We start from the raw sequence: 17,895 nt of genomic DNA, 5'->3' as shown, positions 1-17,895 counted from the left end.
GGACTTTTAAATGAGTTGCTATAACGACCCCATGTAAACTGAGGTGCTACACAGTGACAGAAAATGACAGAAAACTGAGTAGAATCGAGTACACACACACACACACACACACACACACACACACACACACACACACACACACACACACACACAGGCAAACTTATAAAAGAGAGAAAAAGGCTGGAACCAACCACTTCTGTCAGCTGGCCCTCCCTTCATGATCCGGGCCACAATGATGGCACCTGTGCTCTCATCACGTCTTATTGTTGCTCCCTATAAAAGAAGAATAGTCATTATAACAGCATTTCTACCTTTATGACATTATGATGTGCAAGTCAAACAGCAATGACCTAAAATCACTGTAAAGATGAAAATTAAGGCGTAGAGACAGATAGATACTGCACACAGGATGATTGTTAAGTTACTTACCAGTGGCTCCTTGTTCTTGACCAATCTTATAATTTTCACAGAATCTTCATCGTCATCGATGTCTTCAGGCAGCGGAGGTAGTTCGGGGTCATACTTCTTTTGGGCAACTGCGTCGTGGACGGACAGGAGGCTCTAGAAAAAGGAGAAAATAGGATTTATGGGAGGAAACACAAAACAGGCAAGGGTTATCTGTCAAGCCACGAAGGCCTCAACTTTACCCCAGTCCACTTAGCTAAATAAAGTATGGCCATGCATGCTATTAAGAGTCCGATCTATCACTTCCTTTTTTAAGCAGGACAGAGACACTGCAGACTGCAGGGAGGATGGTTATGAATTGGGTTGTCTCCCTCATGTGCTGGGTGATGGATTTGAAAGCATTCAAGGCCAGAGCTTGTAGATGAACAAGCGTTAATTGCCATTAGGCCCGTGCTCTCCCTCCATACATCTCTCTGATTAAAGGCAACCCAGGCTCGCCCTGCACCATTGCTCAGCAAGAGCTGCAAATGTGACCACCACAAAATCCACACTTTGCAGGGTAAGGTGGTGAAGACTCAAAAGCAAAGTTCTCAGCTCAGATATTTCACACTTTCACGAGCAGGCATAAAAAGAGACGGGACGCAGACGGGAATGATGCCATTCAGGAGACATTCATTTTTCAAAGTATTTAACAACCGCGTGTCCGGACCAAGATGCAGCTAGATGCGTGCTGCTTTTTCTGTGGTTTAGAGGGGGGGAAAAAATTGAGAAAAACATCTTCCAACCAAAGTGCCAGACAAAAGTAGAGGGGTGGAGAGCAAGAGAAACAGGGAAGAAAGAGAAGGATATGGTGAGAAGAGAAGCAGTGTGTTTTATGACATGGGAGCATGCTGCAGTACAGCATTCAAGATGTTGCTAACTGGGAGCAGATGAGAGGAGGAGACACAACTGGAGCTATGTGAGTAGTCTTTGGAAGGCAAAGAGTCTGTATTACCTTATTATAACTAAAAATAATAACTTCTTTCGATCAAGAGAATCCCAAATGAATAACACATGTAAAGAAAATCTCACAGCCAGGAAATCTTTAAAAATGGTTGGTTTTGATCCTACTTCAGAGATAAAATGCCACTCCTCTCCAGCTTGTCTTCTTTGGCTTGTGCTGCTACACCGTCTGCCAAAATTCACCAGCCAGCAATGGAGGAAGCAGTAGCAGAAAGAACATTTTCCATTGTTTGGTGGGGAATTGCTTGGCTGACCCCATTCTGCACTGGAGCTGAGAGACCACTGCACAACTACAGCAGCAATTATATGTGTTAGGTGCAGGGGAAAAACATAGTAATGAGCCAAATGAGTACCAGTTTGCTGGAGGTGTGTGTGGAGTTGCTGATTCTATGTCTAAAATATGTGCTGCCTGGTGAAATATGTGTCTGTACCTATAGCACCTGTAAAAAACACATGCGCCACACTTGTCTTTGAACAGATTAATGTAGTTGTTCTTAATGTGTTTGGAGAATTTAGGAAATGAATCATAATTACCAGCTCAGACATTGAAAAATCCATGTTTGGGAACCACCATCTCTTGAATTCCTGCTGTTTGACACTGATAGGTATTAAATATTTGCATGTACTGTAAGTGTGTGTGTGTGTGTGTGCTATGTTGGGGGAGAACTAGAGAGCTGTTGTTTCTGGCAGAGCCCAAACAAGCATGACGACAGCGCATTAAAAACGGAGCCTGTCCAACTCTGCTTCTATCCTGCCGTCGTGAAGGCAGCTCTGTCTGGCTGAGACACCTGGAGGCCCTGATGGATGGCCCCAGTTATGCATTAGAAAATAAAAATGTGTAAATTTATTTTGTAGCTGTCTGCATCTGGCTAACGAAGTCAGCAACGGCAGCCAAGAAAACGAGACAAGGCCTGGATCTAACAGGCGTGTTATTTTGTGTACAGCACGATGATTGTAACGCTTTAATGTGGCTGCTGTGCAAACAGCAAAGATCCAGAGCCAGAATTGCCAAATGCTTTGCTGTTTTTTGGATGGAATAATACAATCCTCCACAAAGAGAATATGTGGTTTTAGTTTGTTAAAACCTGCTCAGTACAAAATAAGCAAATCCTTTACTCACCTTTACATGTGGGTTTGCCAGCAGTTTAAGAAGCTCTTTGACATCCTGACTGGCTGATTTGCCTTCCAGCTCATCAGACACCTGAAAATAGTCAAGGACACAATGTTCACACAACTGTGCTCAGACCATTAAGCATGCTTCTCTTTTTCAGGTGTGCATGTGAACATTCAATGCTTCGACAAGAAGACAACAGCAGTCTGTATAATGAAAAACCAATGGTAGAGGTTTGTAATTAACAGTTCAACTCTGCAAGGTGTGCTTTGTGTCAGTAATGAATAGAGGACTTGCATTTAGAGAGATAAACATACTAGTTATGCTTTATCTAAAGAAGTTATGTTGGTGTATCTTCTATTTGTATCATATTGTATTAAGACATAAAAATGCAGCTCTTTCAGTTACAGGATTTATCTGCAGCTTCATCTGGTCTTAAATAAGGTAAATCGCAGCTGGAGGCAAGGCCACACTTTGTCATGTGGCCTAGAACTCCCACCTACTGGCACCTGCCCTTTGATAAATCTTCTATTGTACCAGATCATTTTCCAATGAGAATCTCAAGAACTAAAGAAAACAGTCAGTTAAACCTGGAAACAATGGGAGCTCTGAGAGCATCACTGATTTATGGAAGATCCTCCTGGACTTGGTTGGAGTGTGGAAAGGAGCAGCAAGCCATCCCACACAGTAAAAACTGACATGAAAGCCACTTGACACTGATGAACCCTTTCTCTGTGTTTGTATTTTTCCTATCTGACGCTGCAGGAATAAAATGCAGACCAATGCTCTCTGATGGCACCAAGTGATCTGTCCAAGTAACAGCAGAGTTTGTATTAAGATGTTTGGAAGTCAGCCAGAAGAGGAAAACGGTTTTCCAACAGGGAGAAGGATACAAGTCAGCCATAACAACCATACAGTTCTAGATCAGTGGCCATCATTTGAACTATTTATTGATGATGTGGTGTGTCTCACTTGCTTACACCAACGGCACTGGCCATGCTGGTTTCACTTGAGCGGTGGCAGTCACTTGCTGGGAGTTCTAGACAGTACGGCCGGGGCCAGACGAGGGTTGAAGTGTCATTTTATGTTAGTCAATAAATTAAACCTCCATTAACCGAAACCCATCTAGACAGACACTGTTCACCAAAGGTTCCTTTAATCGATTCATTTGCCTCCCAGCCAATAAAAAGATCAATCAGTTTAAACATGTTTTTTAAAACACTTACGTCACGTGCCAGAGGTGCAGCTCCTTCCAGGACAGGGGCGGGCTTGCTCTCTTCATAGTGCTGCAGCCGTTCGTGGATCTGAAAGGACAGATTGTATTCATTATTAAGGTAGTTATTGAGATAGTAGTGAGCACATGTGGAAGAAAAAGTGTGCACGCTGGAAGCCATGTGCACGTCTCCAAACAGACATGTGAGAAAACATGTACAACCTTCATCAGCACCATCTTGTACATACACAGAGTTCATTAAATCATGTCCTTAAATACCAAAAGCACACACAAAGATCTTTCACTCCCTCGATCCACTAAGTATTTCAGTTAGCTTAGCCACTGTACAAACAATCCAGTTTTCCACCATGCATTCGATATGTCCCAGTGGCCCCGTGATGATTCCAAATCATTTCAACAGTCTGGTGAAATTGGCTAAACATTTCCTTATCAGCCTCAGCGCTGTGACTGCACAGTGTTGAGAGACAGAGCTGCGTCTCTGGAGAGTTGCTAAAATGGAAAGTAAGCCTGACTCGTGCGCTCACTTTCACTCATTTATACACGCAAAACCACTTCATCATATGTGGAGCAGAGATGGAATAATTTATATACACACAAAGCACACGTTCACACCCACGCACACAACGTCAAAGGCACAGTTGCACACTTGTGCCTACGCACACACAGACTCACAAAAAACACTACAGATATCCCATTTGTGATTTAAAAGCAGCTGCGCAGGAATGCATTGACAGCCTACAGGCTGCTGTCAGGTCCCATCAAGGAACAGACAGGGACAGCTTTCCTCCCAGCAGCCACTCCTGCGTCTCTCCTTCCTCAGGCCCAGCATGGTGAAGGGGATCTGGGCCACGGGTCTGACTGATAGCTGGGCCCCGAGCCTGGAGCTTCCAGCTGGATGTCCTAGAAAGCATTCCAGGAGGATGGTGGAACAGAGGAGCCTCTGGCTGAGGAGAGAGTGACAGAGACGCTCTGGGCCACTTCTATATCTAAAGGGCCAAATCCACACATGCGGGAGTGCACACACACACACACACACACACACACACACACACACACACACACACACACACACACACACACACGGAGCAGTGACAATGTGTGACAGAAAATCACTCAGCAGGACAGAAAAAGACAAGAAAAGCAGTTTGTTTGCTGTCACACTGAACGGCTACAGATGCTTTGTGCAATTAAAACATCTGTTTAGGAATGTTAGACATAGTTTTTACTCCTCGCAACACAGGTGATTATGTTTTAAAGCTAGATGGTAGCAGTACTGTAAATACGGAGGAAAGCAAGTCAGAATCACTGACAGTTGAATGTTCTGACACACTCACAGGACGGTATTTGACCTCAATGTTTTTGGCCCTGGCAGAAGTTCTGATTAGCAATAACATGAGCAGCATGTGTAGATGAGTTGATTTGAGTCTCTTCAAGCTGTCATCTGGCTTCGATAATCACCAGGGACCAACACCAAAATCCAAAACATGATGTCATTCAAAAACATTACCCAAACACCAAATGTCACCCATCAAAATCACTTTTATAACTTTCCAGTGAAGAAAACGCGACGCAACGACGTGTGAAATGTCTTTACATCGTCTCTCCCCATCAAGATTCCAGTTTAAATCTTGGCCTTAAACAGCTACAGCCATTTCAGCTGGACTTATCCACACAGTCTGCCGAGATAAATCACAGCCTGTTAGGACTCTGTCTTGGCCAGCACAACAGTCATGTTTCAAGGTCAGCTTAGAAGTTCAAATCCTGCATAAAGCCGTTATTACTCAGCAATAAAACACGGTGCATTAGGCGTGTCGTGGAGGTAAACATGTTTTTCCCCTGTGGACATGCTGATGGATATTAGGACTGCTGTTGATGCTTCGGCAACCTGTCATGCTGTAAACTTTTTTAGACCCCCAATTATCTCAGAATTAATCCTGAGATAAATGGGGGTCAAATCACTCTATAACACTATATAAAACAGTGCTAACTGCATCTTGTGAACATCATCTATAAGCCCTAACATTATGGCTAACTAGTTTTATTTTTCTTTCCACTGAGTTATTGGTTTGAAATAATCTGTCACTAGTTTGCTAACATGAACTAATGTAATGTTTAGGGTCAGGGTTGCACACTTTGGAGACTTTTCAAAATACCCGAAGACATAAAACATAGTATTTAAGCAGGCTTAAGACCTCTGCCCAGAAAACTTCACATCACATCCTTTACAAGCTGAACATCTTTTTCAAAGTGACCCGGAGCAAAACCCTGTGACAGACTGGCGACCTGTCCACGGTGTACCCTGCTTCTCGCCCTAAGACAGCTGGGATAGGCTCCACAGTCCCCCCGCAACTCTGAAAAGCAGCAGAGAATGGATGGAGGGATGGATGAAACTGGAGTAATGGCTGTGGGATTTTCCTTGATTACCAATACAGACAATACAAAATGATAGAATAGGGACTGGTTGACCTGTAGCTTTCTTCTTGTTTTAATTGTCCCTCCAGTGTGCTTGACATGGTTCAAAAAGTTTTTCAGTAGTCAACAGCATACTGTGACCTGTCTGCTGCAATATGGAGTTTCCTTCTTCCTTCCCCTGTCCCTATCATAACCTTGCATTTGGCTTCATCTATCATCATCTAGCCACTTTTGGCTCATTTCAGAGGTACTTGTTTGTGAACAACGTGCTTGATCCGGTAAATCTGGGCTGCAGTCGACCATTGAACTTTAATGAAAATATTTGGAAGGCAGCCTAAATCCAAAGTAAGACAGTGCAAGGAAGGGGATATATTTTGGATTCAAGTGAGGCTTTTAAAATATAAATAAGCACCTGGCTCGTGTCATGAGAATATTTTCTAGCAACAAACAGATGTAAATAAAAGCTGAAAGATGATATCGGACAATAATTCTTTCATCTCTGTAACATAATCGGATTAGGATGGATGTGAGACGTCCTGACCATCTGGTGAGTACAGGTGAGAGAGACAGAAAGAGCATATGTCTGGTTTAAGTCTTCATGTTACTCTGAATTCTCTACTTCTTTCTTGTTTCTCTCTCCATCTGTGACACCTCCTCCTCTGGACCGTCTCTCTCCTTCCAGACAGAGTGACCAACAACTGGTTGTAATTACCCAGGTGAGGCAATTACAACCAGTGAGCGACCTGGGTTGGGAAGCCTGTCAGATTAACTTGATGTGTGTGTTTTCTCTCTGCTGTTTAGCCATTCTTTCGTATCCCCTCTACAACCTTACACAAATCCCAAATAAAGGTGGACTGTGGAGATTTGGTGGCCGAGCTTTAGGAAGAGGATAATTAAGGTTTTATTAATGGTGTGTCCATGATGTTAGCCTGAATGCTGCATCTGGTTTCTGAGTAAGACGAGATGGTTGTTTAGTACTTGTGTGCGTTTTAAAGTCTGCCCATCTGTCCATTTGGCTCACTAGGATGGCTCAGTTAATCAGTCAGACACAGCAGTCGAGCAGCTATTACATTTATTTACTGAATAATAAAGAATGGAAAGCCGATTTGCAGGAAACTACCCCATGTTTAGGGGGGAAAATTGTTCTCTATTTAACAACAAAAATCAGAGAAAGATTTCAGACAAACCTTCTCCCCAATCTCTGCAGCTATCTAGTTTAACAGGCAGTAACCAAACCACAGGCCCCTTCCTGCTGGTAGAGGAAGGAATTAGAAGATCTGGGCAGGTAGATGGTGCAATAGGACTGTAATTCATGAATAATAATTGCTTTGGAGGCCGGGGGCTCCTCTTTTCAAGACTTTTTATGTGACTAATTTAGTTGTCTGCCTTCTTGACAATAAACTTTGTACACAATCTACATGTGCAATTAAAGCTAGGCTTGGTTAAACTGAGGTATTCATATGTATAGCACTTAAATGAAATTACTTAAGTGTTTTAAGTGTATTTAAGAGTTATCAGTGCGTGCATATATGAGTTAAACAACACGTGATTTTCTGAAAAATATGTAGGCGAAATTCCTATAACTCTATTTGTTTGTTGTACCTTAACAAGTGAGTGGAGACTTCTCTCTCCAAACATATCCTGAAGGAAGGTGTTGTCCTCAGAGCAGTTGACATGAGGCTGCAGCTGGGATGGCAGGGCCGCCAGCAGCTCATACAGACCTGCAGAAGGAAAGAGGAAGCAGGAGGGGTCAGTGTGGTAGTGGGAGGTGTGAGTTGTTGCATGCACAGCAAAAGACACAAGTGCTGTATGTGTGCATGAATACATATACACCCAACACACCCAGAGTCAGGCAGAAAGCAGATGCACACGTAAAAACAAAACACACAAAGTCCTGTACTAGTGCCTTTAGGAAGGAGTACATACTTACACAGACTACAGCTCTAATTATAATCTGTGGATGCTCTTCCTTTTCCTTCCATGCTGATTCTATTACGCATTAAAAAAAACAGAAACAAAAATGTATGGTTCAAACTTCTACGAGCGACAAAACAGACGATGATATCCCTCCCTTTCTTGCCACTGGAAAGAAGAGGAAACGTAAAGGCAATAAACTATTTCCCTTCCCCCGCCTTTACTTCTTGCTTTTGTTCCAGCCCTTCCTGTTGTTTGAGGGACGCTTCTGTCCATGATTAGAAACAACTGAAAAAAAACAGGGAATAAATCTGAATCCTCTCAGAACAGCGGATGCTGAAATCCACAAGGCCTTTCAGGGTTTTACTCACCCAGCTTATAAAAAGAATGAAGATTTCAAATTCAATTTAAAGAGAACCAGACTGGGGAGCTGATGGTTTCAAGATTAAGCAGGGGGGAGGTGAAGCACTCAAGACGGAGAGAGCACAAAACCAGTGAGTGAGTGGGGTTACATCCAAACACAACACAGTCTTGGAGCACAGCTGATGGAGAGTGGTAGCAGATACTTGTTTGCTGCTCACTTCTGGTCCTCAGCCTGGCTGTGATCCACCAAACTAGGTGATGCATTAAAGGTCAGGCTCATACTGAATGCAGTCAAGCTGCATCAAAGACCCCTTCACTAATTCTCCAGAAAAGGCCCCCCAGTTTCAAACTCCACAAACACAACCACACGGTGCTTTAAAGCCTTTGAACTAACACTGATCACGTGAAGAAGTTCTAAACATATCCACAGCAGAGCCACTGAAACGTCAAAACAAAGACAAGTAGCTTGGCTACCTCTCTGAGAGTGTCTTTCATCAGAGCACAGGGCAACAGAGAGAAAGGAGAGAGCAAAAAATCACCACAGACAGAAGCAGAGTAAGTCAGAGCTGAAAAGGACTGATTGATGGTTGACGTTGACTGCTGGACGAGCGACTGACTGAACTGGGTTCTGACCAGGTTAGAGTCAGTGTGTACTGGCAGCTCTGGACGTTTTGTGGGAGAGCTTATGTCACGCTCTCCATCTGCTGCTGTTGGGCACCAGGATACATCAGTATGATATCCTGTCCTTTTCTCTAAACCCTGACATGATTCCTGTGCAGTGTTAGCGCCTCATACCTCACCGTTTCTCTGGAGAAAAAAAAAGGGGGGAAGAGAGACCAAGATAATGATGCAGGCCAGATGCAGGTTCTGGTGTCCTCATCACCAGAAAGTTTGCTTTGTAGCTAACAAAAGCCGACTGAGGGCAGCTGGCCCTCTCAATCATTTACAACTTGGAACTCTCTACAGAACATCTCACATAATATATTCAACTAAAGGATTTAAAGAGACATGGGATGAGGTGATGGGTGTAGAAAGGGCTGCTAAGGGAGCCCACTTCCCACACTATACTGATCTTCTTACAAAATACGAACTGATGAAAACAAACTCGTTTGAATAGAGGAAATGAACGCTGGGTTTTGTCTTTCTCCCAGGTGCTCGGTGAATTATGGACCCCCCTCAATATATGGGGGGATTTACGAGGTTTGCCAGACTGCTGGGGGAATAGTGTTGTGACAACATATTTCAAACACTGCCTTGTGAACATGTCTGAGAGTCATGTTCACTAATCCACTTGAGGCTTGATTTACCTTCCTGTTCTCCAGTTGAGAGAGGAGGAAAGACAGCCTCAAGCAACAGCTTTACTGACAAAGCAGTAGACTTGATAGTAAAAGATACTTATTTGAAATTTTTTTTGCCAAACTTGCTGAAAAAAACGGTTTTCAGTGAACTTTGATAAAAGAAATTACAGAAGAGGATGTACTGATGGATAACTGCAATCACACTGAGGAGCGTGAATTTTTGTCAGGCATGTGTTTGGTGTTTTGCTGACAGATTTGACATGTTTTGAGTATAAATGTGGGAACAGGGTGACAGCAGAAGTTGCAGACTGATGGATTTGGATGGAAAATCTCAAAACCCCATTATTTGTCACTATGACCTGCCAGTTTAATAAGCTAGAACTGTCAGATGACATACAAGGGCCCAAATAGCAGACAGGTCTGGCCCGGATCTGGTGTCAAGCCGGCACTGCTGGCTGACTTCCGGCATGGTAAGTGATATGTCATCCAGATATGGGCCAGGCCTGGCATAGATGGCACTGTTTATGTGATGGCATGCCACATTTGGCCCGATGTGGTTTGGTGTATGTGGCCCAGGCTCATAGAAAATAGGTCTGGCCCGGATCTGGGATCAAGCTGGCACTTCTGACTGACTGGTGTCATGGCAGGGTGTATGTCAACCAGATGTGGGCCAGGTCTGTCAATGATGGCACTATTTATGTTCCTATTTTCCTATTTTAGTTAGAAGACCCAAATGCCATGTTGCAATACTATACTGCTATGGTAGCCAACGTTTCAAATGCAGGTTTGACAGGTTTATGAGTGTACACTTTATCCAAAACCTAGTGACAGTTTACTCATGTTTACCACTGGGTGGCTGTAGTTCAGGAGGTAGAGCAGGTCATCTACTGATCGGAAGCTTAGTGATTCGATCCCTGGCTCCTCCAGTCTGCATGTCAAGAGTGTGAATGTGTACGAATGTAGTTAGGAAGCACTGAGTTAAGAATCAGTCCATTCACTGTCTGAACACAGTTTCGTCATGTTACTTTTGTTCTATTATGTTCCAGCACATGTTGTTATTACATGGCTTGATTAAGGTACACATTAGGCTGATATCTGGGGCCAGAGGTGAAACTGTTCTGGGCCAGCACAGGGCCAGCAGTGTGTCTGCAACTGGCCCTGTGCTGGCCCATGTGTGGGCCACCTCTGGTAACCTGATCTGGGCCACCAAAGGGCCGTCATTCTTTGTGGTATGTGTGCCACGTGTAAGCACAATGTGTGGGCCAGATCCGGGCCTTACAAATTTTGCTATGTGGGGATGTGTGCTGCATACAAATTCAGGAAAATACACATCAAAACACAAACATTTTGATGAAATGTATCTACAAATTGAAGTTTACAGACATACTTACAGTTTTTAGAGGTTAACATTTTTCAAGTTATTAAATTTATATGAATTATTATATAAACAATGGCGTGGCTTTTTGGCAACAAATCATAGGTATGGAAAATGTCATTTTTTCCCACTCATCAAGTCAGGAACTCCCTTTAAAAAACACACATTAGTAATTTAATGTGTGTGACACCATCCCTACCATATTATCTGTTTTCTTCTCATGATTCTTTTAAAGTCAGGTGTCACAGTGTAAGTACCATATTCTTTATTTCCTCCTGAAGTTTAGCTTAGATTCATTTCTCTTACCTCTGAATAAATCTATGGAAGTGCTTGTTTGTATAAGCCTTTGTGTTGTTGAATGTAACTTCCTTTACTCTATGTCCTCTTTGTCTATGTGTTATTGTCTGAGTTTATTCTCTCCTTTTTTTTCAGTTCCTACCTCTTTCATTTTAAATGTTGGTTCCTCTTTGGGCTTTCACTTTTAAAGATAGATTTGGCAGAAAAATGAGTTTCATTCTAATTAAGGATGGGAATCAATAACAAGTTCTTGTAGAGAAACAGTTCCCAGTAGTCCAAGTCCTTGGAACCGTTAATGTGTTTGCCTATCGATTCCACTTATCCACTTGCACTTGCTCTACAATCAGCGGGTGTTAAAGTGCAAATGATATCCAGGACAGAAACAACTGTACTATGCTCTTAACACAACTTTGGCTCTTTGCAAGTATCTGCATAGACAACATGCTAATGCTAAGCTAGCCAAGAACCTAAAGTGATGTTAAAGCTGAGTGAATGGCAACCCCAGACCCTGAACTTCAACAGATTACAAACAGACGAGCACAAACCTTTGAGCATACAGTCTGTAATTAATTTGAACAAATGTAATGTCTTTGAGATCCTACTTAACAATGGTGACAACAGCTGATATTGATAATGGAATCAGAATCAATAAATTCTGATCAATTCCCATCCAGGATGGCTGGGCTGTCCCTTAGAGACAGGATGAGGAGCTCGGAGTAGAGCAGCTGCTGCTCCGCATTTAAAGGAGTCAGATAAATAAGGGATCTGACTAGGATGCCATCTGGATGCCTGCTAGATGAAGTACAGTGGGGCAAAAAAGTACTTAGTCAGCCACCGATTGTGCAAGTTCCCCCACCTAAAATGATGACAGAGGTCAGTAATTTGCACCAGAGGTACACTTCAACTGTGAGAGACAGAATGTGAAAAAAAAAATCCATGAATCCACATGGTAGGATTTGTAAAGAATTTATTCGTAAATCAGGGTGGAAAATAAGTATTTGGTCAATAACAAAAATACAACTCAATACTTTTGTTGAAATTTCCCAATTCTTTGAATCTTTGGGCTGAAGGAAGGACAATGCTTGGTGTATTTATGCTCAATCAACAATCATTTATTTCCATACAATTCAACACTTAAGAGCATAAGGACCATCATGATGGGGAGACCTGCCTGAAGAGGGTCACAGCAGTCTCAAAATGGTGACGGGTTATTCAGCTTCTTATAGTCTCTGGTGGCCCCCACCTAGTCGTAAAAGCCTAAACATTACATTCTTTCTCTCTTACGGCGCCTAAGTTATGACCTCGGCTCCCTGTCTTTCTGCTCTTCTGAAAGGTGGGGGTATGGAATGTGGTCTATCTCCCCTGTCTTAGACACCAAGTCTCCTGCTTACAACCTTCTTTTTATGATTCAACAATAGAGCATGTCAAGAAAACAGTGTAACACATTCCCAGCAGATCAAGGATACAGAGTGATGCACATTTATCTAATGAACTAATATGTGAATATGTTCTGTTAACTCAAAAGTATAATGAGAACTAAACTACATACAGATCACACCCTCTATATTAAAGGGTATAATATGATCTACAGCAGTATTATAATTCAACTACTTTGATTACATATATAAGGTAACATATAGTAACAGAATAATCTAATACTTTGTAACATAACCTTTGTTGGCAATAACAGAGGTCAAACGTTTACTATAGGCCTTTACCAGGTTTGCACACACAGTAGCTGGTATTTTGGCCCATTCCTCCATGCAGATCTTCTCGAGAGCAGTGACGTTTTGGGGCTGTCGCCGAGCAACACGGACTTTCAACTCCCGCCACAGATTTTCTATGGGGTTGAGGTCTGGAGACTGGCTAGGCCACTCCAGGACTTTCAACAGGACTTTCAAATGCTTCTTACGGAGCCACTCCTTTGTTGCCCGGGCGGTGTGTTTTGGATCATTGTCATGTTGGAAGACCCAGCCTCGTTTCATCTTCAAAGTTCTCACTGATGGAAGGAGGTTTTGGCTCAAGATCTCACGATACATGGCCCCATTCATTCTGTCCTTAACACGGATCAGTCGTCCTGTCCCCTTGGCAGAAAAACAGCCCCATAGCATGATGTTTCCACCCCCATGCTTCACAGTAGGTATGGTGTTCTTGGGATGCAACTCAGTATTCTTCTTCCTCCAAACACGACGAGTTGAGTTTATACCAAAAAGTTCTACTTTGGTTTCATCTGACCACATGACATTCTCCCAATCCTCTGCTGTATCATCCATGTGCTCTCTGGCAAACTTCAGACGGGCCTGGACATGCACTGGCTTCAGCAGCGGAACACGTCTGGCACTGCGGGATTTGATTCCCTGCCGTTGTAGTGTGTTACTGATGGTGACCTTTGTTACTTTGGTCCCAGCTCTCTGCAGGTCATTCACCAGGTCCCCCCGTGTGGTTCTGGGATCTTTGCTCACCGTTCTCATGATCATTTTGACCCCACGGGATGAGATCTTGCGTGGAGCCCCAGATGGAGGGAGATTATCAGTGGTCTTGTATGTCTTCCAATTTCTGATGATTGCTCCCACAGTTGATTTTTTCACATCAAGCTGCTTGCCTATTGTAGATTCACTCTTCCCAGTCTGGTGCAGGTCTACAATACTTTTCCTGGTGTCCTTCGAAAGCTCTTTGGTCTTGGCCATGGCGGAGTTTGGAGTCTGACTGTTTGAGGCTGTGGACAGGTGTCTTTTATACAGATGATGAGTTCAAACAGGTGCCATTCATACAGGTAACGAGTGGGGGACAGAAAAGCTTCTTACAGAAGACGTTACAGGTCTGTGAGAGCCAGAGATTTTCCTTGTTTGTGGTGACCAAATACTTATTTTCCACCCTAATTTACGAATAAATTCTTTACAAATCCTACCATGTGGATTCATGGATTTTTTTTTCACATTCTGTCTCTCACAGTTGAAGTGTACCTCTGGTGCAAATTACTGACCTCTGTCATCATTTTAAGTGGGGGAACTTGCACAATCGGTGGCTGACTAAATACTTTTTTGCCCCACTGTATTTTGGGCATGTCCTACCATGGGGTAACCCCAGAGCAGACCAATGACTTGCTGGAGAGATTATATCTGTTGATTGGCTCTGTTGAAGTCTTGGTGTCCCCTAGAAGAGCCTCCTTTCTCTGACTAAAGATAAGGCAGCCAGGGTGAGGGAAGTCTGGGCTTCTCTGCTCAGGCTGCTGCTGCTTAACTACGATACAGGGTGATTGATGGATGGATGGATGTTGTTCATTCTTCGTGTGGTAGGAAGGTGTGATCGCGTAATACCTTGCTATGGGTGCAACAAACCTCAGCATAGCACAAACCTTTCTCCCCATGCCATAACTGCCGTTCACTTTAGTTTATCTCAGTTTCTCATTTCTTCTCTCTCGTGCTTGGCCTCTCACTCGTCACACGATTCTGCAGAGTTTCATCATCATCATTTTTGTGGCTTATTTGTGGTAGCAGAGCAACCTTTAAAACCAGGGCATGGCAAATATAAAACTACATTGCAGAAAGGAAATTCAATAAAATATTATCTATCATATGTCTTCCAGCTGGAAGTACAGATTGTATTGAAACAGATTAAACAACAGTGGTGCACCAGGAGTCATCATATTTTTTAAGATGTTATTTCCTTATTACATTTTGAAGCTGTAGTTTTAAGTCACAGCTGATCTAAAAATGTATTTATCAATTAAATGGTTGCTTTTTTTCTTGAAAACTATGAATTCTTTTTTCCATCATTCTCACAGAACTTTGGCTCCTAAATCAACAGCTTTCTTAGGATACCAGGAGTAATACTACCAGTAATCTGTGCGAACGTCGGTCACTCCCTATGCCAGGCTAACCACAAGCATTTATGACTTCTCCCAACCTGTAACACAACATTCATCCATAATGCTCATTAGGTTTCACCTGCACACACAACTTCACGGCTTTCTACTTTGCCTCTACAAATTTCCAGAACAACAGGACCTTTGGTTACTAGTAAATGGACTGATTCTTATATAGCGCTTTTCTACTCTCCCAGAGCACTCAAAGCACAACATGCCACATTCCCCCCCATTCATTCTTCTATACTTCAGGGATGTTTAGCAAACATTCACACACATTCACGCTGCGACGGATGTATTGGAGAGCAACCGGGGGTTAGAATCTTACTCAAGGATTTTTGGCATGCAGACTAGGGGGAGCCAGGGATCGAACCACCAACCTTCCAATGAGTAGCTGACCTGATCTATCACCTGAGCTACAGCCACCCTGGTGCTCTTTACTCTGTTAAAAGTCTGGACACAGAAAAACACACGCTCTTTATCCATCAGCGTAAGACTTAATGTCTCTCCTCCTTTTGTCCTCATGCTGTTCGGAGCTTGTCAAGACCTCTGTGTGTGCGTGCACAGTGATGTAGCTGCCCATTAAGCCGGTCTGAGAGGAGGAAAGCGTTCCTGAGGGGAGAGGTGGTGATTTCTGCCAGCTGTCTCTGTGATGACAAGTCTGACATGTTCCTCGTTCTGACATCACACACACGCACTCCTCACAACTGGAAGGCGAGAGCACGGTGTATGTATTTTAACATCGTTTTGCTCTATGTTGTTAAACTGTAAATTCACAGCAGTATGCTTTTCATTGAGCTGGGCACAAAATGGAGCGAAAATAGACTTTGGTTTATTTTCCAACCGCAGTTTTACATGGTCCACTCGAGTGAAGAAAAAGTACCCTGAGGCACACGAATAGTAATTCTTTTCTACACTGAAATTAAATTTGGGCTCCCCTTGAAGTGGTGGGCGCACCAACAGGCTATACTGACATTTAAATAAAGATGTATTCATTTTTCAGCTGAGGTCAGACTTGCATTCATACTCTTCTATTTGTATGCTGTGGAGCCACATAATAGCATGAATCAAATAAGTCCTTTAGCAATTTCTTCTAAATGACACATATTAGTAGTGTTGCTGATTGTGTTCCTTGCCTGAGGGTCCGTTACCTGGCTCATGGCCGGTTCCGGTGGCCAGGGCAGGCATGCCTCCTGCCGGCTACTTCCTGGTTCTCCTCAGACTGTGGAAAATGGCGTCAGGAGCTCCTCGGAAGCAATCTCCAGCTGAATCTGAGGATGGGCTTTATGCCATAGAGCCCTGCAAGAGAACAAGAATTTTGAGCCTACTTGTGGCAGAATAGATGTATATGTCTGAGTATGTGTTTAGGGATTACACTGGCATCTGTAACCATGGATATAAATATATATATTATAAAACATATATTTGTCTCTGTAGGTGAGCCAGTGCATGTGCGTTGACAGTGTGTTCACAATTTACTTCTGGTGTTTACAACGCATTACTTTTTCTGCTGCTACTTTTCAGCTTATATATCCCCCTGAATCACAACATAAGGAAACCAAGCAGCTAATGTGCATCAGTGTGGACAACACACACGTATTCTGCTCATTTCCAACTCCATGTCTTTATTCTTGGATTCTATTGAAATAGTTTTCCATTATCCAGAGCTCAAACTAATCCTTTTTTCTCTCCTTCTGTTCATCCTCTGCATGGGTTGGAGTTTCAGCTACTTTACCACAACCTTTAATAAATTTTATGTATATAAGACTGTATCACAGCAACAGTCACATCAAGGCGCTTATTGTAAGCTAAATACCCTACAATAATAGAGAGAAAACCCCGACAATCAGACAACGCCGTATTAGAAAACATTTAGCATCAGTGGGAACTACAATCTTTAACAGGAAGAAAACCTCCAGCTCTGTACAAACACATGTAGAGTTTGAGCCTACGCAGCAAAATAGAAACAAACATGAAAAGTCTTAAGGCATGCTGCACCATCTTTTTCTTCATTTTTTGTTGCATGTGAAGGGGAATGACCACATTCTCAACTGTTAGTGTCTGTTCAGACCACAAGAAAATCTGATGGTCATGGGAGGAGTAAAGTGACACCTTGCCATGTTGATAAAGGTCAAGCTCTGCTTAGTTGCAATGAGCTGTTCCTCCATGTATCCATGTAAAGCCTGACATCTCCAAATGGTTCTCCCACCATCTAGTGGGAACTGTTGCAACTGCAGGGAGTGTTCACCCTAAAAACCCCAGCTGGGGTGCAACCTGAAGGACTTTTCCTCAACAAACCACCTGTATGTGTGTAAGTCAGAAGATCTTGTCTGCATGTACGAAAACACATCTGGGTGATGGAAAGGTGCACAGACTGTTTTTCTTCTTCTCTTTTCAAAAACAATCCTTTCTGCTGGGCCTGCGGGGAGAATCGGTGGAACAATCTGAATCTCAGCTGGATGCTGATGAAGTTAGAGAGAGAAACAGTCAGGAGGTGAATGACTTACAGAGAAAAACACTCGAGTGCCTGAAACTTCTCACTGCCTATCAAGAAATGTAAAGTCTGTTTCAAGTTTAAAACCTGAAGACAGTTTTGTTATTTAATCTTTAGCTTCCTCT

The 17,895-nt window shown here is 42.9% G+C and overlaps 1 protein-coding gene across 4 annotated transcripts in view; it reads right to left on the bottom strand.

The window, feature by feature from the left end:
- mpp7a (MAGUK p55 scaffold protein 7a) overlaps positions 1-17,895 on the bottom strand; it is a 67,675-nt gene that overhangs the window by 19,044 nt on the left and 30,736 nt on the right. For 3 of the 4 annotated variants that reach the window (XM_085467544.1, XM_085467541.1, XM_085467542.1), the window contains exons 2-7: positions 16,428-16,575; positions 7,767-7,885; positions 3,745-3,822; positions 2,528-2,608; positions 430-561; positions 192-273 (exon numbers count right to left, since the gene is read on the bottom strand). In XM_085467544.1, coding sequence (XP_085323670.1) covers positions 192-273; positions 430-561; positions 2,528-2,608; positions 3,745-3,822; positions 7,767-7,885; positions 16,428-16,464 — 529 coding nt within the window. In that variant the 5' untranslated portion in view covers positions 16,465-16,575. Of the gene's footprint in view, positions 1-191; positions 274-429; positions 562-2,527; positions 2,609-3,744; positions 3,823-7,766; positions 7,886-8,094; positions 8,310-16,427; positions 16,576-17,895 lie in introns of those variants that run through there. The other variant, XM_085467543.1, reaches the window with a different exon arrangement.

The sequence above is a fragment of the Copadichromis virginalis genome, linkage group LG9, assembly GCF_057382275.1.
Source record: "Copadichromis virginalis isolate Kocher_CV1m ecotype Utaka linkage group LG9, C_Virginalis_male_GT1.1, whole genome shotgun sequence".
Lineage (NCBI taxonomy): Eukaryota > Metazoa > Chordata > Actinopteri > Cichliformes > Cichlidae > Copadichromis > Copadichromis virginalis.
Note: the sequence above shows the minus strand (reverse complement) of the source record. Positions and strands in the feature narration are given on the sequence as shown.